This window comes from Lampetra planeri, chromosome 3 (genome assembly GCF_965212315.1).
Source record: "Lampetra planeri chromosome 3, kcLamPlan1.2.h2, whole genome shotgun sequence".
Taxonomy (NCBI): domain Eukaryota; kingdom Metazoa; phylum Chordata; class Hyperoartia; order Petromyzontiformes; family Petromyzontidae; genus Lampetra; species Lampetra planeri.
In genome coordinates, this window is record NC_136109.1 from 10,584,250 (window position 1) to 10,600,605 (window position 16,356).

The following is a 16,356-nucleotide window of genomic DNA, read 5'->3' on the forward strand; positions in this document are numbered from 1 at the left end:
AAATGCATGTTTTCTTATGGTGGTTGTCAAAGGGGCCCCAACTCGTGGTCTACATACATCACGCTGTACCAACATGGTCAAAAATGGACAAATTATCCCCAATGTAAACATTAATTGTACTGGATATACATGTATTATTCACAATAAAACAGGGAACATTTAATTTTGGCGACCTTGGATGTCGCCAAAAGTAAATATCCCAATCCAATTCTCAGAAAATATATTTGAATGTCAATGCTACTTTTCAGCAAGAAAATAATGAATTGTCAAACTTGAAACAATTACTCACAAAACAGTTACTTTATTGGGAAATATACGAATTGTGGCACACTACTGTGAAAACCTAGCCGGATCGTCTTGAAACTTTTTGGACTCGGTAGACGCTTTCCTTGTTAAACAATCGTCAAAATAACAAAAAGTGACCACTGATACTGTTCACACAATTTTTATTTACACAAAGAGCCCTGCCTACAGTAGGATCTGTATACAGTACATCACAAACCTGACCTTCAAATATCCACCCTGACCAATCAACCGCCCATACCCAGTTCCGAGAAAATGGCATCGGCCATGTCTATCATGGCTACAGAAAGCAAGCGATGCCCTGATGACAGAGGCAGCGAAAATAATGCACGTCCCAACATTGGTTAACATGGCAGAAATCATGTACACAAAAATGCAATGACTTCTTTAATCATTGAGAAGCCATTAAGTGTAATTTACCGTCCAGTTAGTTCACATCATCACCATCGTCAGGGACGAGTAAGCGATGAAGAACTGTTGCGGCAACAATCGATCTGACAAAACCACGAGTCTCTTGGACCATCGACTGACTGGACAGTGTTATAACAGAAACGGTCGACATCCACTCTTTGCCTGGATGGATAAAGTGTAATACTGTACTCCTTACCCACACTCTCTATCCTTGGCTCCTCCCCCCTCCCTCGTCTATATAACCCCTTGTTACAAGCAGCTCTTTAGCCTACTTCAGCAATTGTTTCTTGCTGTGGTTGTCCCCACCTGATGACGGACGCTTGTGTTGTGCCCGAAACGTCGTGATTTAATTTATATTTTATACCTACGTGACTTTACCGAAAGAACCAAAGATTATGGATCCTTGCAGTCACGAAAACTTCTAATCTAGAATGTAATACTCCTTGTTTAGAATCCTTTGGAGTTTAGCTATTTTCAACATTTGGAGCAACCTTGTCTTATATATTGGATACCATATAGTATTGTATTCTTTATCACTTCTAAGCATTTCCCCATGTGTAAAGCAGTTTGCACCTCATTTTATCCAGGAACCTAAATGTGTATGGTGTTAACTGTAATTTTTTCTAATGTTCACATATCTGACATTTTCAAATTATCTGCCTATACCTGAGTGCCAAGCGAGTTGGATATGCCACGTTATACCTGGACGTGTAAACATTGTCATTGAAACCAAGCAAGTACACATGGAGGCTAGGGGCATAGCGGGATTGCTTTGATAGTTTTATGAGGGTGTTCAAGTGTCGAGGGAAAGGCAAAACAGTAGTGCGACCAAACATTTCCTCGGAAAAGCACTTTCTTATTAACATCCTTATGACCAAATGACCCAGAATGTGCCTTGTCCCAGCATATCTCAAAAGCTAAGCAGAGTTAAGCCTGGATAGCAGAGGTGGGACAAAGTCATTGTTATGCAAGTCCAAGTCGAGTCGCAAGTCATCAAATTCATGACTCGAGTCTGACTCGAGTCCAAGTCACATGACTCGAGTCCACATCTCATAGGTGGGACAAAGTCATTGTTATGCAAGTCCAAGTCGAGTCGCAAGTCATCAAATTCATGACTCGAGTCTGACTCGAGTCCAAGTCACATGACTCGAGTCCACACCTCTGCTGGATAGTACTAGGATGGGTAACCACCATGCGTAAAACAGGTACTGAAGGCCGGAAAGTCCATCTGTGTGCCATACGATGCTCCCACCTTCACCAACTCGCACTGACCAGCGAGGTGAATACCGTCAAGTTACACCCACAACCTGCATGGCATGGAGAGACCCTCATCCAGCAGTGGACTGACAAAAGAGCTATACATATAGACATCTAAAATACATGTTACCAGTTGCATGTGTAATTAGTTTTCAATTTTTTCTACAAACTAAATCAGCTTTATAACATTTCATACATTTTGAGCCCCTCGATGAGCCGTGGAGTTTATGCGAGATATGATCAATCCATCTCTTGCTGCGATTTATCCATGCCATGCTGCGTCTGCTCGTGAGACTTCATGTGATAGCTTTGCGAGAAGCGCTGTCCGCAGATTGTGCAGCTGAACGGCTTCTCGCCCGTGTGCATCCGGAGGTGGCTCTTTAGGTAGCTGGGATGCAAAAAGCTCCGCCCGCACACCTTGCAGCAGTACGGCTTCTCGCCCGTGTGCGTTCGCAGGTGCTTTTTCAGGTAGTTGAGGTGCGAGAACCCGCGGCCACACACCTCGCAGTTGTGCGGCTTCTCGCCCGTGTGCATCGGCAAGTGCTTCTTCAGGTAGTTCGGATGCGAGAACCCACGCCCGCAGATCTTGCAGCTGTACGGCTTCTCGCCCGTGTGCGTGCGCTGGTGGATCTTCAGGACGTTGAGCCGCGAGAAGCCGTGGCCGCACACCTCACAGCTGTACGGCTTCTCGCCCGTGTGCGTGCGCAGGTGGATCTTCAGGACGTTGGGCTGCAGGAAGCCGTGGCCGCACACCTCGCAGCTGTACGGCTTCTCCCCCGTGTGCGTGTACAGGTGCATCTTCAGGTCACTGGAGCGAGAGAAACCACGGCCACAGACCTCGCATCGGAACGGCTTCTCGCCCGTGTGCATGTGCTGGTGGATCTTCAGGCAGCTGGCCCGTGAAAACCCGCGCCCGCACACGTCACAGCGGTGCGGCTTCTCGCCCGTGTGCGTGCGCAGGTGGACCTTTAAGCTGCTCGACTTTGAGAACACACGCCCGCACACCTCGCAGCTGAGCGGCGACTTCTCTCCGGTACATTCTGGCTGAGACATCTTTAAGGCATCGGGTTTCTTGAGTTTAAAATCATCTGACTCTCCCTCAGCGAAGATGGAGCGCTTCTCGCTTTGGTATACGGAGACACTCTTCTTAGCAGTGTCGCCCGTAAAAAAAAAGCATTGCTCTGTCAACGGCTGGGATGTCCTCTTGGCTCCAGAGGTACCAGCTGTTTCTTCATCATCCATTTCACCTGCCGCCTGCTGTAACTCCCGACAGGTCCCAGCACGAGATGTGGATGCACGGCTTTTGCTCGAAGGTGACAATGAAGTCACATTTTGGATGACGAGTTCAGAGTGGCCACTCAAATTACGTTCACCTTCAACAGAAAACAAAGCATTTTGACTGGTTAAAGTACTGACATACAAATTCGTAAGTGTAATGAATTAAACGTGAAAATAGAAAAATTAAGCAATGTTCAAATCTCTATCAATGAAAACATGGCATTTAAATTAAGATAGCCCACTCAATACTGTCAATATCCATGTAAATATATTGTCATATAAATCACACAAATCCTTCTAGGGAGATGACCCAGCGCATATATGGATGACCTCAAGAGATACATGAACACCTGCTTTACACATCTCCAAATTAACTCGTACACACCGAGAGGTTCGTTCGAAGTGCGTCCTAATTAGCTTTGCTTCAAAGCTCGAGAAAGTAGCACAGCACATGTAAAATCAGCAACTGAATCTAGGAAACAAACCGAAATGACGAAATTACACTCAAAACAAGTGCATATACCATAATGGAAGCACTATATGAGAGGCCGTTATATCATTGGCATGTGTGCTTAAAGAAAAGACCGACGTTGTTGAATGTGGCTTGTGTTAATTAAATCGAGAAAAGTATTTACCTTCAAAGGACTCGTTTTTGATTCGGTTCAATGTCAAGCTGGATTTGGCATCATTTTTTAATGGAGTTGAACTTTCTTCCGCTTTGTCTGTACAGATAAAAAACAAATGATTCAACGTTGTAAGCAGTCATTGCATCAGTGTTTGGCAAATATGACATGACCTGTAGTATATCAGCAACCTGATTAAGTGAGTTTCTCAGTCAAGGCTAACAATAGCGGTGATGGGTCCCTGTTCCTCCTCCTGCCCCATTAACAACCTACAGTGACCGATATGAACTATAACCAGACAACCTCCACAACTGGTAGGGTGTGGGAGGGCCTTCATCCGGCAGTGAATTGACATGTTTTTATATTGCTAGAAATGGTAAAACCTATTATTATATTTCATACTTTGAAACTGGCAAAAGGGTTCCATTATATAGCTGCTCACCGAGCTATAGATGCTCTGATATGTGCATTGACTTTGAGCTGCTCGCCTTTTGGCGTTCTGTGGTGACACTGGTGAAACTAGGCCATAAAGAAGGCTGTCTTTGGTGTAGGACAATCAGTTTCAAAGACAATGCATATATTATCGGAATTTTTTTTGCATGTTCACAAGTACGTGTGGTTAATGCAGACTTGATTCCTTGCAAGAGGCATCTGTTTAGTGTTTTAAAATCTTAACACCTGTTTTATTGCCAGAAAGGGTAAAACCTATTCTTATTTTTCATACTTTGATCCTGGCAAAAAGGTCCCATGAATTTACAAATGGTTGTAAATTATAACAGGAAAACAACACTGTAAATGCCAAAATATAGAATCGAGGAAATACACATAGCCTGGAGAAAAAAATGTGATATATTACCAGGTTTAATTGTTTCATCTCCAGTAAATATAAAAACCAGCCACTAACCTTGCTGCTTAATCCAAACTTGTAAATGAGAAATTAAGATACGTCAAATGCTTTTGAAATATCAAAACACCTGAGCATATTAATGCTCAAACAATTGTGGATATCACTTACTTATGTCGTGCCAACTCTGATAATAAATGTCAACTACAGTACATGATTCAAATGTGTCCTGTTATTGGGGAGAAATGTATGGACATCTGTGAAAAAGAGCTTCATAGCCCATCGGATTCCTCCAGGATAAATAGTCTGAGTCTGATTAACATTGTAGCATGTGGTTGAATGTCAAGGAAAGTATGGGATTAATGTTAGTAAATTAAAGACTTATGACACAAAAGTGGGCAACAACTTCAAATCCCAATGAGGATCTACCCAACACCACTGCCAAACAATACTCATTTATGACATTGTATGGATTTATAGGTTGGTGCATTTAATACCATTTTGCACACTATGATTCATTTCAGTTGTTTCATCTTCCAGACTCTCAGAAACTGCTGCCGATGACGCTGTAAGATTTTTAACTCCATCCCACTCGGCGAGCCTCTGCATAGATACCAGCAGCTCTCGGCTCAAACCGCTGAACAGAGCCAGCAGCACGTCCACCAGGCCTCCCAGCGTGACGTCGCCGGGAGAGGTGGCGGCATCCCAGCGCGGCGTCCCAACGTCGTGGTGCTCGGCGCCCTGCAGGGCCTTCACCACCTGCCGCAGCACGGCGTAGAAGCCGAAGGGCAGGCGGTCACGCGCCGTGGACAGCAGCTCGGCCCGCACGAGGCCGTCCCCGACGCAGGCGCGCAGGACCCCGTAGTCCCGGATGCCCAGCTCCGAGTCCATGGCCTGGGCCACCTCCGCGTTCACGCCCTGCGTCTCCAGCCACGCCGGGAAGTCACCGCTCGGCTCCAGCAATGGGGCCGCCACCTTACACGCCATTCTGACATGTGCAGAGATAAGTACATTTTACATATACAATTTATTAAACCAACCAAACTTCAAGCATTCATTCTTCAAGCGATCAAGTCTTCTCTCAAATCATATTGAAGACAAGATGACTCTCCTTGTCTGCCCATGTTGTTAAAGGGCAGACGTGTACACAACTTGTAGTAAGTCCATTGCTGAATGGGGGCCTAAGGTGTGGTGATCACAGTTGTTATTTCCCCATACATCACCATGCTGGTCATTCCGTGTAGTTGGAGGCGAGCAGCACAGATATGGGAGCATAACAACAACAGTAGACCAATGGATGTTGCTGCAATGCCTTCTGCTGCCAACCATGTAGCTAGTTGATGGGCGAAATATATATTTTTACAAACTATTGATAGTGCTACCATTAGTTTGGTGAAAAAACCCCACAAAGTATTGCTATTTAACGATAGTTCCCTATAATTTTTATGATGGACCCCAAATCTGCATATTTACCTTCAAAGGACTCGTTCGCTGTAATGCCTTGGGCCCCATATTTTAAGAATTGATATATGCCAGCAAATATAGAAATGTACAGCCATTTTCCCTTCACAAATGTACCCACTGCCATAATATGGCTAGGAAGCTTGAGAGTTCAAAGACATGAGAGGCTACGCTGATTAGGAGCACATACACCAGTGAAATACTCTGCAAGAGGTGAGAAAATACTTACTCCCTTCACCAACATGCACGGGCCAGCATGGTGAAGTATGGTGACACAATTGGTGATCAACTTATATCTGGAGATTTTCCCCTCAAAAACATACTTGCTGGTGTACCCTCCAAGCAGTTTAATTTGTGATTGGCCCATATCACCTATTCTTTTTGATGGTACCTATGTCGCGGGCCTGCTATAAACATGTTTTGAATTTGGTCATTTTTTACCCAGTATGCAATTGGGTTTCAGGTTTTCATGGCCACCTGGGATTGCTCCAAGTGCTTTTCCAGGCTCAACCTAGTTACTTTTCTGGGATTGGGGGCCATTATGGGCGATTTGGCCATAAGATACGTACTAAAGCACCAATAACAGCATGTTTTATATATACTAATACACAGAGGTGGGACAAAGTCATTGTTATGCAAGTCCAAGTCGAGTCGCAAGTCATCAAATTCATGACTCGAGTCTGACTCGAGTCCAAGTCACATGACTCGAGTCCACATCTCATAGGTGGGACAAAGTCATTGTTATGCAAGTCCAAGTCGAGTCGCAAGTCATCAAATTCATGACTCGAGTCTGACTCGAGTCCAAGTCACATGACTCGAGTCCACACCTCTGCTAATACATTAGCAAACAATACGCCTCCAATTCCACATGGCAGATGGAACTCTCTCATGAAATAATGGTGCTTGTTGGGAGAAGCAAATCATGGACCATCTCATGAGATGCCCTGCAGCACCACACAATAATGGCACACCTCAAGATTTGGCAGTGCCAATACCAGACGTGATGGCCTGTGCAGAATATTGGGAAAAGACGACCGTATAGGTTGGACAGGAGACATGAAGGAGGAAGCCTCCTTCTTCACTTACCACCTCTTAGCAAAACAACAACCCCCCACCCCCCCCAATATATTTGAAATACCCCCCATCGGATTCACTGTCTTCGGAAACGCATATCATCAGCATTGGGCAAACATAAGCAAAATACGGACCGGTTTCGACCTTCGGTGCCTCATCAACAGTCAGGCTTGCCGAACCAATGCGGGTGACCTGCCAGATGTTCATTGGGAATGGGACACGGTTCCTAATTCGACACCAAACTAAATCGAACGCGCAAGACATAAGCAACACAACGAGCAGACGATTATGTTGCCTGCGATACAGGACACACGTATTCCACTCACACAATGCACAAACATGTCTTTACATCGGCAAGATTAGAATGCGATTGGCGATTTGGAGAAGCCAAGTGGGCCACGCGTTGAATTGCATCACCATCAACCACCATCATCATCAACAGCAGCAGCAGCAACTACCCCTCGGGGCTTTTTGTTGTTGTTGAGCGTCTTAACACAATCGGAAACGTTAGATGCCTGGTTTCAATGTGCCCAACAAATAAAACTGATGGCAATTCCGAATTCGCGTGCCCAGGCAACCGAGAGGAGGCGGCGGCGGCGGCGACTCGGTCCCGTTGAGGGCTTCATCCAGCAGTGGATTGAACATGTCTCGACGTTACGAGGTGTGTGGGGAATCATTAACTGCTGTGTCGTTAATGAGTACTCACGTTATCGACTCCCCCAGAGAAGATGGAGGGCCGAGACGAAGCTGCTGCTTCTGTTGTTGTTGTTGTTGCCGCTGCCGCTCCTCCTCCGTCAAAACCTCAGCCACGGCAAAGTTGCGGCCGATGCCAGAGCTGAAGGTAAAAAAAACCTCTAGCTTCCAAGTACAAAAACAACTTATGCGGCGTTTTAAAAAGAAAAATTGCTCTCGAACGAATTTATTGCAAAAAAAAAAAATTCGCTTGTAAAAAAATGTCGGAAAAATGTTTATAGTTTTTTTTAAAGTAATTTTAAAAAAATGACACTTGCGACGTATATTCCATCAGCAGCTCGGCAAAACATGTTGGGCTTGGTGAAAGACCTGGAATTCAGGCAAGCCCTACCCTTTACGACTAAAGCTACCCTCGAAATAACATAAATATACGCAAATGTTATCGTATCGCCTCAATAACGTGGAGGCAAAAACCTCCAATCTGGTACCACTCGGGCCCTCTGGCCGTGTCACTCGCGAGGTTTTTTTAGGGACCGTGGTCATTTGCATGCAGTGGCAAACTCCACCCCCCCACCACCACACCCCCACCCACCACCACACGCACCCCACCCACCATCCCCCCCCCACCACCACACGCACCTCCACCTACCCCCCCACCACAACACGCACCCCCATCCACCCCCCCCACCACAACACCACCCCCCACCACAACACCCCCCCCCCTACACGCACCCCCACCACCACACGCACCCCCACCCACCATCCCCCCACACCCCCCCACCACCATATCGCACCCCCCATCACCCCCCCCCACCACCACACGCACCCCCACCCCCCCCATACGCACCCAACACACGCACCCACCAACACACCCACCCCCCCCACCACCACTCGCACCCCCACCCACCATCCCCCCACCCACCACACCCCCCACCACCATATCGCACCACCACCCTACCACCATTTGATCACCCGGCATTTGTAACACACACGAAACAGTGGGAATGGCAAAAAAATCCCACGATTTATTTTGTAAACGTTGAATTCTGGACAATTTTTGACCCCCCCCCCCACTCGTCACACGGCGTCACAAAAAGTCAGACCCCCTCAAATATGACGTCACAAAGCTCTGCCCCCCCCCCCAAAACCATATTTTCATTTTGAAAATAGAACATGCTTCAAATCGATTTAAACTATAGTCATTGTAGTGCATATTTAATGTGGCGCTGCACTCTGATGTTGTAGGAGAAAACACGTATTAATAAGGTGTTGGAAAGCTTAAATTTAGCATAAAATTTACTTGAAAATATTCAACGTCTAACTAAAAGTGCAGATGTTTAGAATATTATATTGAAATTATCTTATAATTATAAAATATTAAAAGTAATTATAACTATAAAAAACATACTTGAAACTTTGTAGTAGAACGAAGCAAAATGGAGAGTACAATTATAACAATCATATATTCATTCCACAGAATGAAAAACCCTGGTAGAATCATTAGAATCAAAATGTTTAATAACAATCATTAAACAAATTCTAAATGTATGCTTCTCCATTCTCTCATGGAGAAGCAAAATGCTCCTTCATGGAATAAATAAAAGGTGACCTTAGTAAATTTAAATAATCAAATAGTTAATAATGAAAATTAATCAAAATTAGTGTTGTTATAATTCTATATTTAAAGTTGCACATTTTGATGTGACGTCACATTTCTCAAACTCCCCCCCCTCGTCACACATCGTCACAAATATCTGACCCCTCCCTCCCCCAGGTGCGTGACGTCATTTATGGACGGCCCCTTAGCCGAGCAATGTACCGGGGTGTACTCAATGCCACACACAAGCAACTAACTTGGAAGCACAAGAGCTGAGTGCAAGTATGGTGGTCAAAGACCGCTAAGTTACCCCAAAGAATGGGGAGTGCGGCTAATATGCAGGCTACCCCCATTGGCCACTCCACACACTAGGCTGTATGCAGTGCTACACATTTGAACGGTACTCATTTTAACGTGCCCTGAAAAAGGATGGGCCAAGTCAACCCCCAACCGAGGATTTGAACTCGCAAACTTCTGATTGAGAGCCGCTCACTATCGCAAGGTCACCTGGGGTACAGATCATCCACGAGACATGCACGTGGGACAATGTCAAACATCTTTTTGTGATCTCTCCAGGCCATGTCGTGTTCGCTCGTGGTTCTTCATGTAATTGCTTCGAGTGAAGCACTGCCCGCACACCCTGCAAGAGTACGGCTTCTCGCCCGTGTGCGTGCGCAGGTGTATCTTCAGGGCACTGGGCAGCATGAAGCCTTGCCCGCACACCTGGCAGCTGTATGGCTTCTCGCCCGTGTGCTTGCGATGGTGCACCTTCAGTTCGGTGGCTCGCAGGAAGCCACGCCCGCACACCTCGCAGCGGAACGGCTTCTCGCCCGTATGCACGTATTGGTGGGTCTTCAGGACACTGGCACGCAAAAACCTGCGCCCACACACATCACAGCGGTGTGGCTTCTCACCCGTGTGTGTGAGCAGGTGGCCCTTCAAATTGCTGGACCTGGAGAACACACGCCCACACACCTCGCAACTGAGCGGCAGTTTCTTTCCAGTACATCCTGGTCGAGGAGTTAGGGCATTCTGATTGTCAAGCTTAAAATCACACGGCTCTCCCTCGTTGATGGAAATAGTATTTTGGCTGTAGTTTTCCGTGACCTTGTCCGTATCGTTCTGAAAATGTGAGAGTTGCTGCTCAGTCTTCATGGAGCCAGAGGTGCCAGCTGTTTCATCACCATGCATTTCACCCATTGCATGCTGTGGTTGCTGACAGAGGTCTGGACCAGAGAGATCAGGGTGGTCACCCAAGTTATGTTCACCTTCGGAATCTAGGAGACATAAAATGCAACTAAATGAAACGCAACAAGCACACACGTAGGAATGTTTGGAGGCAGCGTAAAAGTGGTAATTGGAAACTGCACCTGGAGAACTCGACAGTGAGTAAGCAAGTGTTTGTTGAATTGAGAAAAGAGTTTACCTGCAAAGAATTCCGTTTTGATGTGATTCACAGCCAAGCCGGGTGTGAGGTCACTTGGGTACAGAGTTGACCCATCTTCTCCATTGTCTATATACAAATGCAAAACAAATTAATCAACATTGCAGTTATTGCATCATTTCTTATGACAGATTACCCCTTACTCTTAATACCGAAAGGATCAACTAACATAGTACATTCAGTCGAGTGGTAGCAGTGATTAGTTATGAACTATGGAAACCCGATTTTGATTCCCAGTCACGGTTATCATCAATTCATACCGACTGGCATGGCCAAATATCATCCGCAAGTATGGCCTTGCTAAGTCTGTTCTTTTAAATTGTAAATTCAGATACCACGTCAAATATTTTATAGATCAAAACGAGCATATTTAATGTAAAATGACTCGTTTAGTAATGTCGTGCTGACTAGAGAATCATGTGGCTTGTTATGAGGCAAGTGTGTTGTGTATATTATACCATGTGGTTTAATGGCAAGAAACTGGTAGAACTCATTTGATTGGACCAAAAGCTTATGATAGCAAAGAGTGCAACTTGAAATACTTGTTAGAATTTACCTAACATCTTATACTCTTCATTGCTCAGTCAACCTTATTCAAATAATACAATGTTGATTAATAGGCCGATGCATTTCATACCATTTTCCACACTCGAATTATGATTCGTTTCAATGGTCTCGTTTTCAAGACTATAGGATATTTCCGTTGAAGCTGTGGGATGTTTAACTCCATCCAATTTCCCAATCCTCTGCACGGACAGCAGCAGTTCCCGGCTCAAGCTGCTAAACAGCGCGAGCAGCACGTCCATCAGGCCTCCCAGCATCACGTCTCCAGGAGAGGATGTGGAGGCGGCGGCGGCAGCAGCATCGTTCCAGCACGGCGTCCCAGGGTCGTGTGGCTCAGCGCCCCGCAGGGCCTTCACCACCTGTCGCAGCACGGCGTAGAAGCCAAAGGGCAGGCGGTCGCGAGCCGCGGCCAGCAGCTCGGCCCGCACGAGGCCGTCCCCGACACAGGCGCGTAGGACCCCGTAGTCCCGGATGCCCAGCTCCGAGTTCATGGCCTGGGCCACCTCTGCGTTCACACCCTGTGCCTCCAGCCACGCCGAGAAGTTCCCAATTTGCCCAAGCAATGGGGCAGCCACCGTGCACGCCATTCTGATGGGATGTTGGAGATTAATACATTTTATATTTGAACTTATAAATTTGAATTAAAAAAGATGAACCAAGTAGTGCATTCTTTTTGAAATTAAAGTGCAGAATCTTCTCCAAAATCCACGTTGACAACAAGGAGACTCCCATCATGGTGTTTATCCAATAAATGAGGACCTTCCAACATCATGTTGGTCATGGGGATTATTTGACCAGTGCAGGTTGGTGATGGCTGGAGCTTTTTCTGTACTGCACCCTTCTGCCCAGATGTACCCCTATAGCTTATGACAACCTGTTTGGGCATGGTTTTTACCCATCCAAGCAACTAGCCACACTTCAATACTGCTTAATTTCTTAAATCTGATGAAATTGGGAGCATTTTGAGTTATTTGGTCATACATAAAATCGGTATCTAAGGAATGGAGAGAAAAGCATTGGATCACATTTGTCTTTCAATGTGTATGCAAATAACTATATTATTTGGCCGGTATAAATTTCCACGTGATAAGCCACTTCGTTGAGCCATATTTGTGGCCAGGTCACTTCTGAAAAGAGCTACCATAGTTCAGTGGGCTTTACCTGGTGAAATAAAACATTGTTTCGTTGGAGTATATTCCACAACTCTGTTGCATATATCTGAGATCAAGATCCTCCCATCAGAAGACGTACCAACCGTTCACTGAATCGTACCTAGTGTTAATGAAGAATAAGTTTGGTCTGGCCTTTACCTTGAACGGACGTCCGTAGATTCTACAATCACTCGTCCTCTCAACTGTGTCTACTGCATATTCAACCCTAACCAAAGCAGAGTATGAAGAAACATTGATGGTTGGGATTGCCCCAACACATTTGAACAGCTAAACCTCTTTATAAGTGTTTTTTTGTCTGCTCTTAAGCCAATTTGTTCATATTATTGTTTTTGCCTAAATTAGGCCATGCTCCTTTCCATAAACGATCTCGTAATGTTATACATTTAGAATTATAGGGTGCAATTCACGTTCTTTAGCCTCACTTTTGTAAATCAAATCACCGTTATATTTCCCCTAGATTATTACTGTACATTGTTTTCTTTCTCATATTCACATACCCGTCAACCCATATGGTTTACCCATATTCTTGTACAAGGAATGCGAGTGCAGGTCCATACGCCGTACAACCGTTTCAATACGTACTCTTTGGTTCTTTCGGTAAAGTCACGTAGGTCGAACGAAAACTAAAATAAATGAATTTTATTTTATTGCTACCTACGTGACTTTACCAAAAGAACCACGAAAGCTTCAAATCAAGATAGTTTCAATACGGGCAAAAAAATAAATCTCAATTACTGTTGATTTGTTTGTTTCTCCCATGTGATGGGACTGTAAGATTAACTTTGAGATTTATAAGGGCACGGGGTGACTGACAAATAAGGTCTGAATTGGTCTATAAGGTATGCACTGATAAGAGGTGTACATGAATGTATTCGGTGGACTTAAAATGACTGCATGTCTCCGTCAAGTGGTGACCCTTGGCATGTTTCGTGCGCCTCGAAGCGGCGTTAATTTCACCCCCTGGTCCAATCAAGGGGAATTGAGACACCTCTGCAATCTAGTAGTGGATCGATAATGGCTAACGGCGGATGATTTACTCTAAACGAACTTTGCGTGTAGAAATAACGTCAAGAGCTAAACAAGAAATGTCAACGTCGAGGTCTGCTGGCTCCAGGGAGACGAGTTCGTGAGAGTTTTGCCATTCCTCCTCTAATGAAAAAAAATCAAAGTGGTTTTCACGATAGGGCCCATACTCTTTGGTTATTTCGGTAAAGTCACGTAGGTTTTAAATAAAATATGGTGGTGTCCATTGGTGAAGTTAGGAATGAGACTTGATTCTGATGGACAAACCACAGGTTACCAAATAAATGATTTTCCTTGACAAATCGACAATTGAAAGTGTGGTGGTGAATGTAACGTGAAAAAAGCAAACAGAAGAAATTGTCTGAAACCACATTTTTTTTCCACTTCAGCAATTGTTTCTTGCTGTGAATATCCCACCTGATGACGGACGCTTGTGTTGCGCCCAAAACGTCGTGATTTAATTTATTTTATACCTACGTGACTTTACCGAAATAACCAGAGTATGGATCCCTGCAGTCACGAAAACTTCCAATCTAGATTGAAAGGGCCCATAGTTTTTTGGGTTTGCATCGACCACAAACGCAACCACGACTGCCTGGCTCGGTTTTTTGAGTTGTCCATTCAAGGAGGTGCGCGCATCGAATTGTTGACGAGGTTCCGATGCGGTTGATGGTTTACAGCCAGGGGTGTAATGAGGGCCCACGAAATCATTTGGTGAGGCCCACGAAATCATTTGGTGAGGCCCTGCCAAGGCAACTCGAAACTCAATAAATCTAGGAGCAAACCTGGCAAAGCAGTTGCGAGTAGCAGCAACATCATCAATAGTCAGCTAACATCACACGCCTCACCAAAGAGAAGCAGTTCCAGACATCACATTAGGGGTGAGTTAATTAAATGTTTGACCAAATATAACGGACAATTTTTAAAGTTGATAATTTTGTATGGCCCCGCGAATGATGGTATACATATCCAAATGGCCCTTGGCAGAAAAAAGGTTTCCCACCCCATGGTTTAAGCCATCAGATTGTGCGAGGCGTAATGTCAAAGCCAGGAGGGGTGCGGTGATGTTTGGGTCCCGAATGAAGCGTTCATTCTTATCTGGACGTTCGCGTTTGCAAGGTTATTGATTTGGGGGAGCAGTCATACATCACCACAAGCATCAACTTACCAAAAATGAGTACTCGCTTCACCGACCTCAAGGATGAAAGATGAGAATATTGAGAACAATGAGGAGGAGCAGGAGGCCGAGACGACTGAAATTTGGAGGCTTCGTTAACATCAAAGGCGAAATTCTGGGAGTTCGTGGCGCAACGATGCCAGATCTGGAGGTAAAATCTCTACAGTCTAACGGAGTACATCATTACCGTGTAGACTTTGTTTTACCGACCCATAAACGATGTCGCAACCTCGCAAGCATCAACTCAAAGGCTTTCTAAACAGATGTTTATATACACGTAAATGTATAAAGATACACACACACCAGTGGCTTTTTCAATCGGCTACGCTCAGCTAAACTAAAACCCCAAGTGGCTTTGATGAGAGACCTGGACCAGCAAGCCGACGTCACAACTCAGAATTTTATCAGAGAAAATTGTCGACGTTCCGAGGAAACCCCTAAATATTCCGCGTTAAATAGTCCAACCACCTTCTCCCCCTCCCAACGAAATAAATTTAATCTTTAAAATTACACAAAAAGGGGGTGGAAATCTCCGATCTGGCATCACCGCTGGGTCCGTGCTCACGTGGCCTCTCGTTTGCTCGCCTCCAGTTTTCTCAACGGCAAATTCAATGGTTTAGGGATCGCGGTCATTTGCAACTCGCTCGTACACACGTGGACCACGCAAGCAACGCGTCAAGACCATCACATGCATGCCGTGGTCTTTAAAAATGGAGGGGGGGGGATATACAGGGTGGTCCAGATGTCTTGTGACCCCCCCCCCCCCCCCATTTTTATATCTGAAACGTAATTTTTTAAAAAGGAGTTTATTTAAAAACAGAAAAGGAATACATGTTTGGGGTAAATTAATTGCGGGGGGGGGGGGGTGTCACAAGACATCTGGACCACCTTGTATATGGTAAACAGGCGCATAGGTTTTTTTTGGTCCAGCGAGCTCAGGGTCCACAATCGCATTCATACTGGCGAGAAGCTGTATGTCTGTAAAGTGTGCGGGCCAGGATGCACAAAATCCTATCAGCTAAGTGTCAACTAATTGCATTTTAGCCGACTCAATATGGGTACACAATATTCTGCGATAACTAATCACATAGTCACTTTAAGATGTTTTCTTGTTCATGTTTTTGTTTGTTGCGGTTGCACCCGATTCAAGAGCCGAATGGCTCACAGGGCTATACCAAATAAATGAAACTGAAAAACAGCGAGAAGCCTGCCATATGTAGTCTTTGGGTGCCAGTACCCCACATTGAGCCAGCCAGCAAATCCAGCAGAGAGTTCCATGAACGAAACTTTCTGGTTGTCTTCTCAAGGTGCGGATGAAATGTCAGACTTCTGTCCAATGTTACTCTAAGGAAGATAGCTGCTGGGTTATGTTTTGGCAAATTGGCTATTCAGGTGCACTTCGATCTCCTAGGTGGTTTTGGCATTGTATAGGTGA

At 45.2% G+C, this 16,356-nt stretch overlaps 2 protein-coding genes and 1 long non-coding RNA gene across 3 annotated transcripts; 1 reads left to right on the forward strand and 2 right to left on the reverse strand.

Moving 5' to 3' along the window:
• Nucleotides 1-429: 429 nt before the first annotated feature.
• LOC144717281 (uncharacterized) lies at nucleotides 430-8,440 on the reverse strand. Its single transcript, XM_078592710.1, has 4 exons — nucleotides 7,958-8,440; nucleotides 5,214-5,704; nucleotides 3,885-3,971; nucleotides 430-3,344 (listed from the first exon to the last, which is right to left on the reverse strand). Exons 2-4 carry the CDS (start codon nucleotides 5,701-5,703, stop codon nucleotides 2,212-2,214), a joined length of 1,710 nt encoding a protein of 569 aa, XP_078448836.1. The 5' UTR covers nucleotide 5,704; nucleotides 7,958-8,440; the 3' UTR covers nucleotides 430-2,211.
• On the forward strand, nucleotides 7,629-12,138 carry LOC144717346 (uncharacterized). Its single transcript, XR_013585082.1, has 3 exons — nucleotides 7,629-8,092; nucleotides 10,220-10,387; nucleotides 11,747-12,138. It is a non-coding gene; the product is annotated as an uncharacterized LOC144717346 (long non-coding RNA).
• On the reverse strand, nucleotides 8,947-15,511 carry LOC144717309 (uncharacterized). The gene is made up of 4 exons (XM_078592782.1): nucleotides 14,913-15,511; nucleotides 11,623-12,137; nucleotides 10,968-11,054; nucleotides 8,947-10,818 (listed from the first exon to the last, which is right to left on the reverse strand). Exons 2-4 carry the CDS (start codon nucleotides 12,134-12,136, stop codon nucleotides 10,091-10,093), a joined length of 1,329 nt encoding a protein of 442 aa, XP_078448908.1. The 5' UTR covers nucleotide 12,137; nucleotides 14,913-15,511; the 3' UTR covers nucleotides 8,947-10,090.
• Nucleotides 15,512-16,356: the final 845 nt, after the last annotated feature.

Bases quoted from the DNA above. Each gene is read 5' to 3' on its own strand.
- LOC144717281 (XM_078592710.1), bottom strand. From the start codon at position 5,703: ATGGCGTGTAAGGTGGCGGCCCCATTGCTGGAGCCGAGCGGTGACTTC. The intron at 3,972-5,213 runs GTATTAAATGCA...TTATCTGTACAG, and splicing joins GAATCATAGTGTGCAAAATG to ACAAAGCGGAAGAAAGTTCA. The intron at 3,345-3,884 runs GTAAATACTTTT...TTTCTGTTGAAG, and splicing joins CAAAAACGAGTCCTTTGAAG to GTGAACGTAATTTGAGTGGC.
- LOC144717309 (XM_078592782.1), bottom strand. From the start codon at position 12,136: ATGGCGTGCACGGTGGCTGCCCCATTGCTTGGGCAAATTGGGAACTTC. The intron at 11,055-11,622 runs GTATGAAATGCA...ATTTGTATATAG, and splicing joins TAATTCGAGTGTGGAAAATG to ACAATGGAGAAGATGGGTCA. The intron at 10,819-10,967 runs GTAAACTCTTTT...TATGTCTCCTAG, and splicing joins CAAAACGGAATTCTTTGCAG to ATTCCGAAGGTGAACATAAC.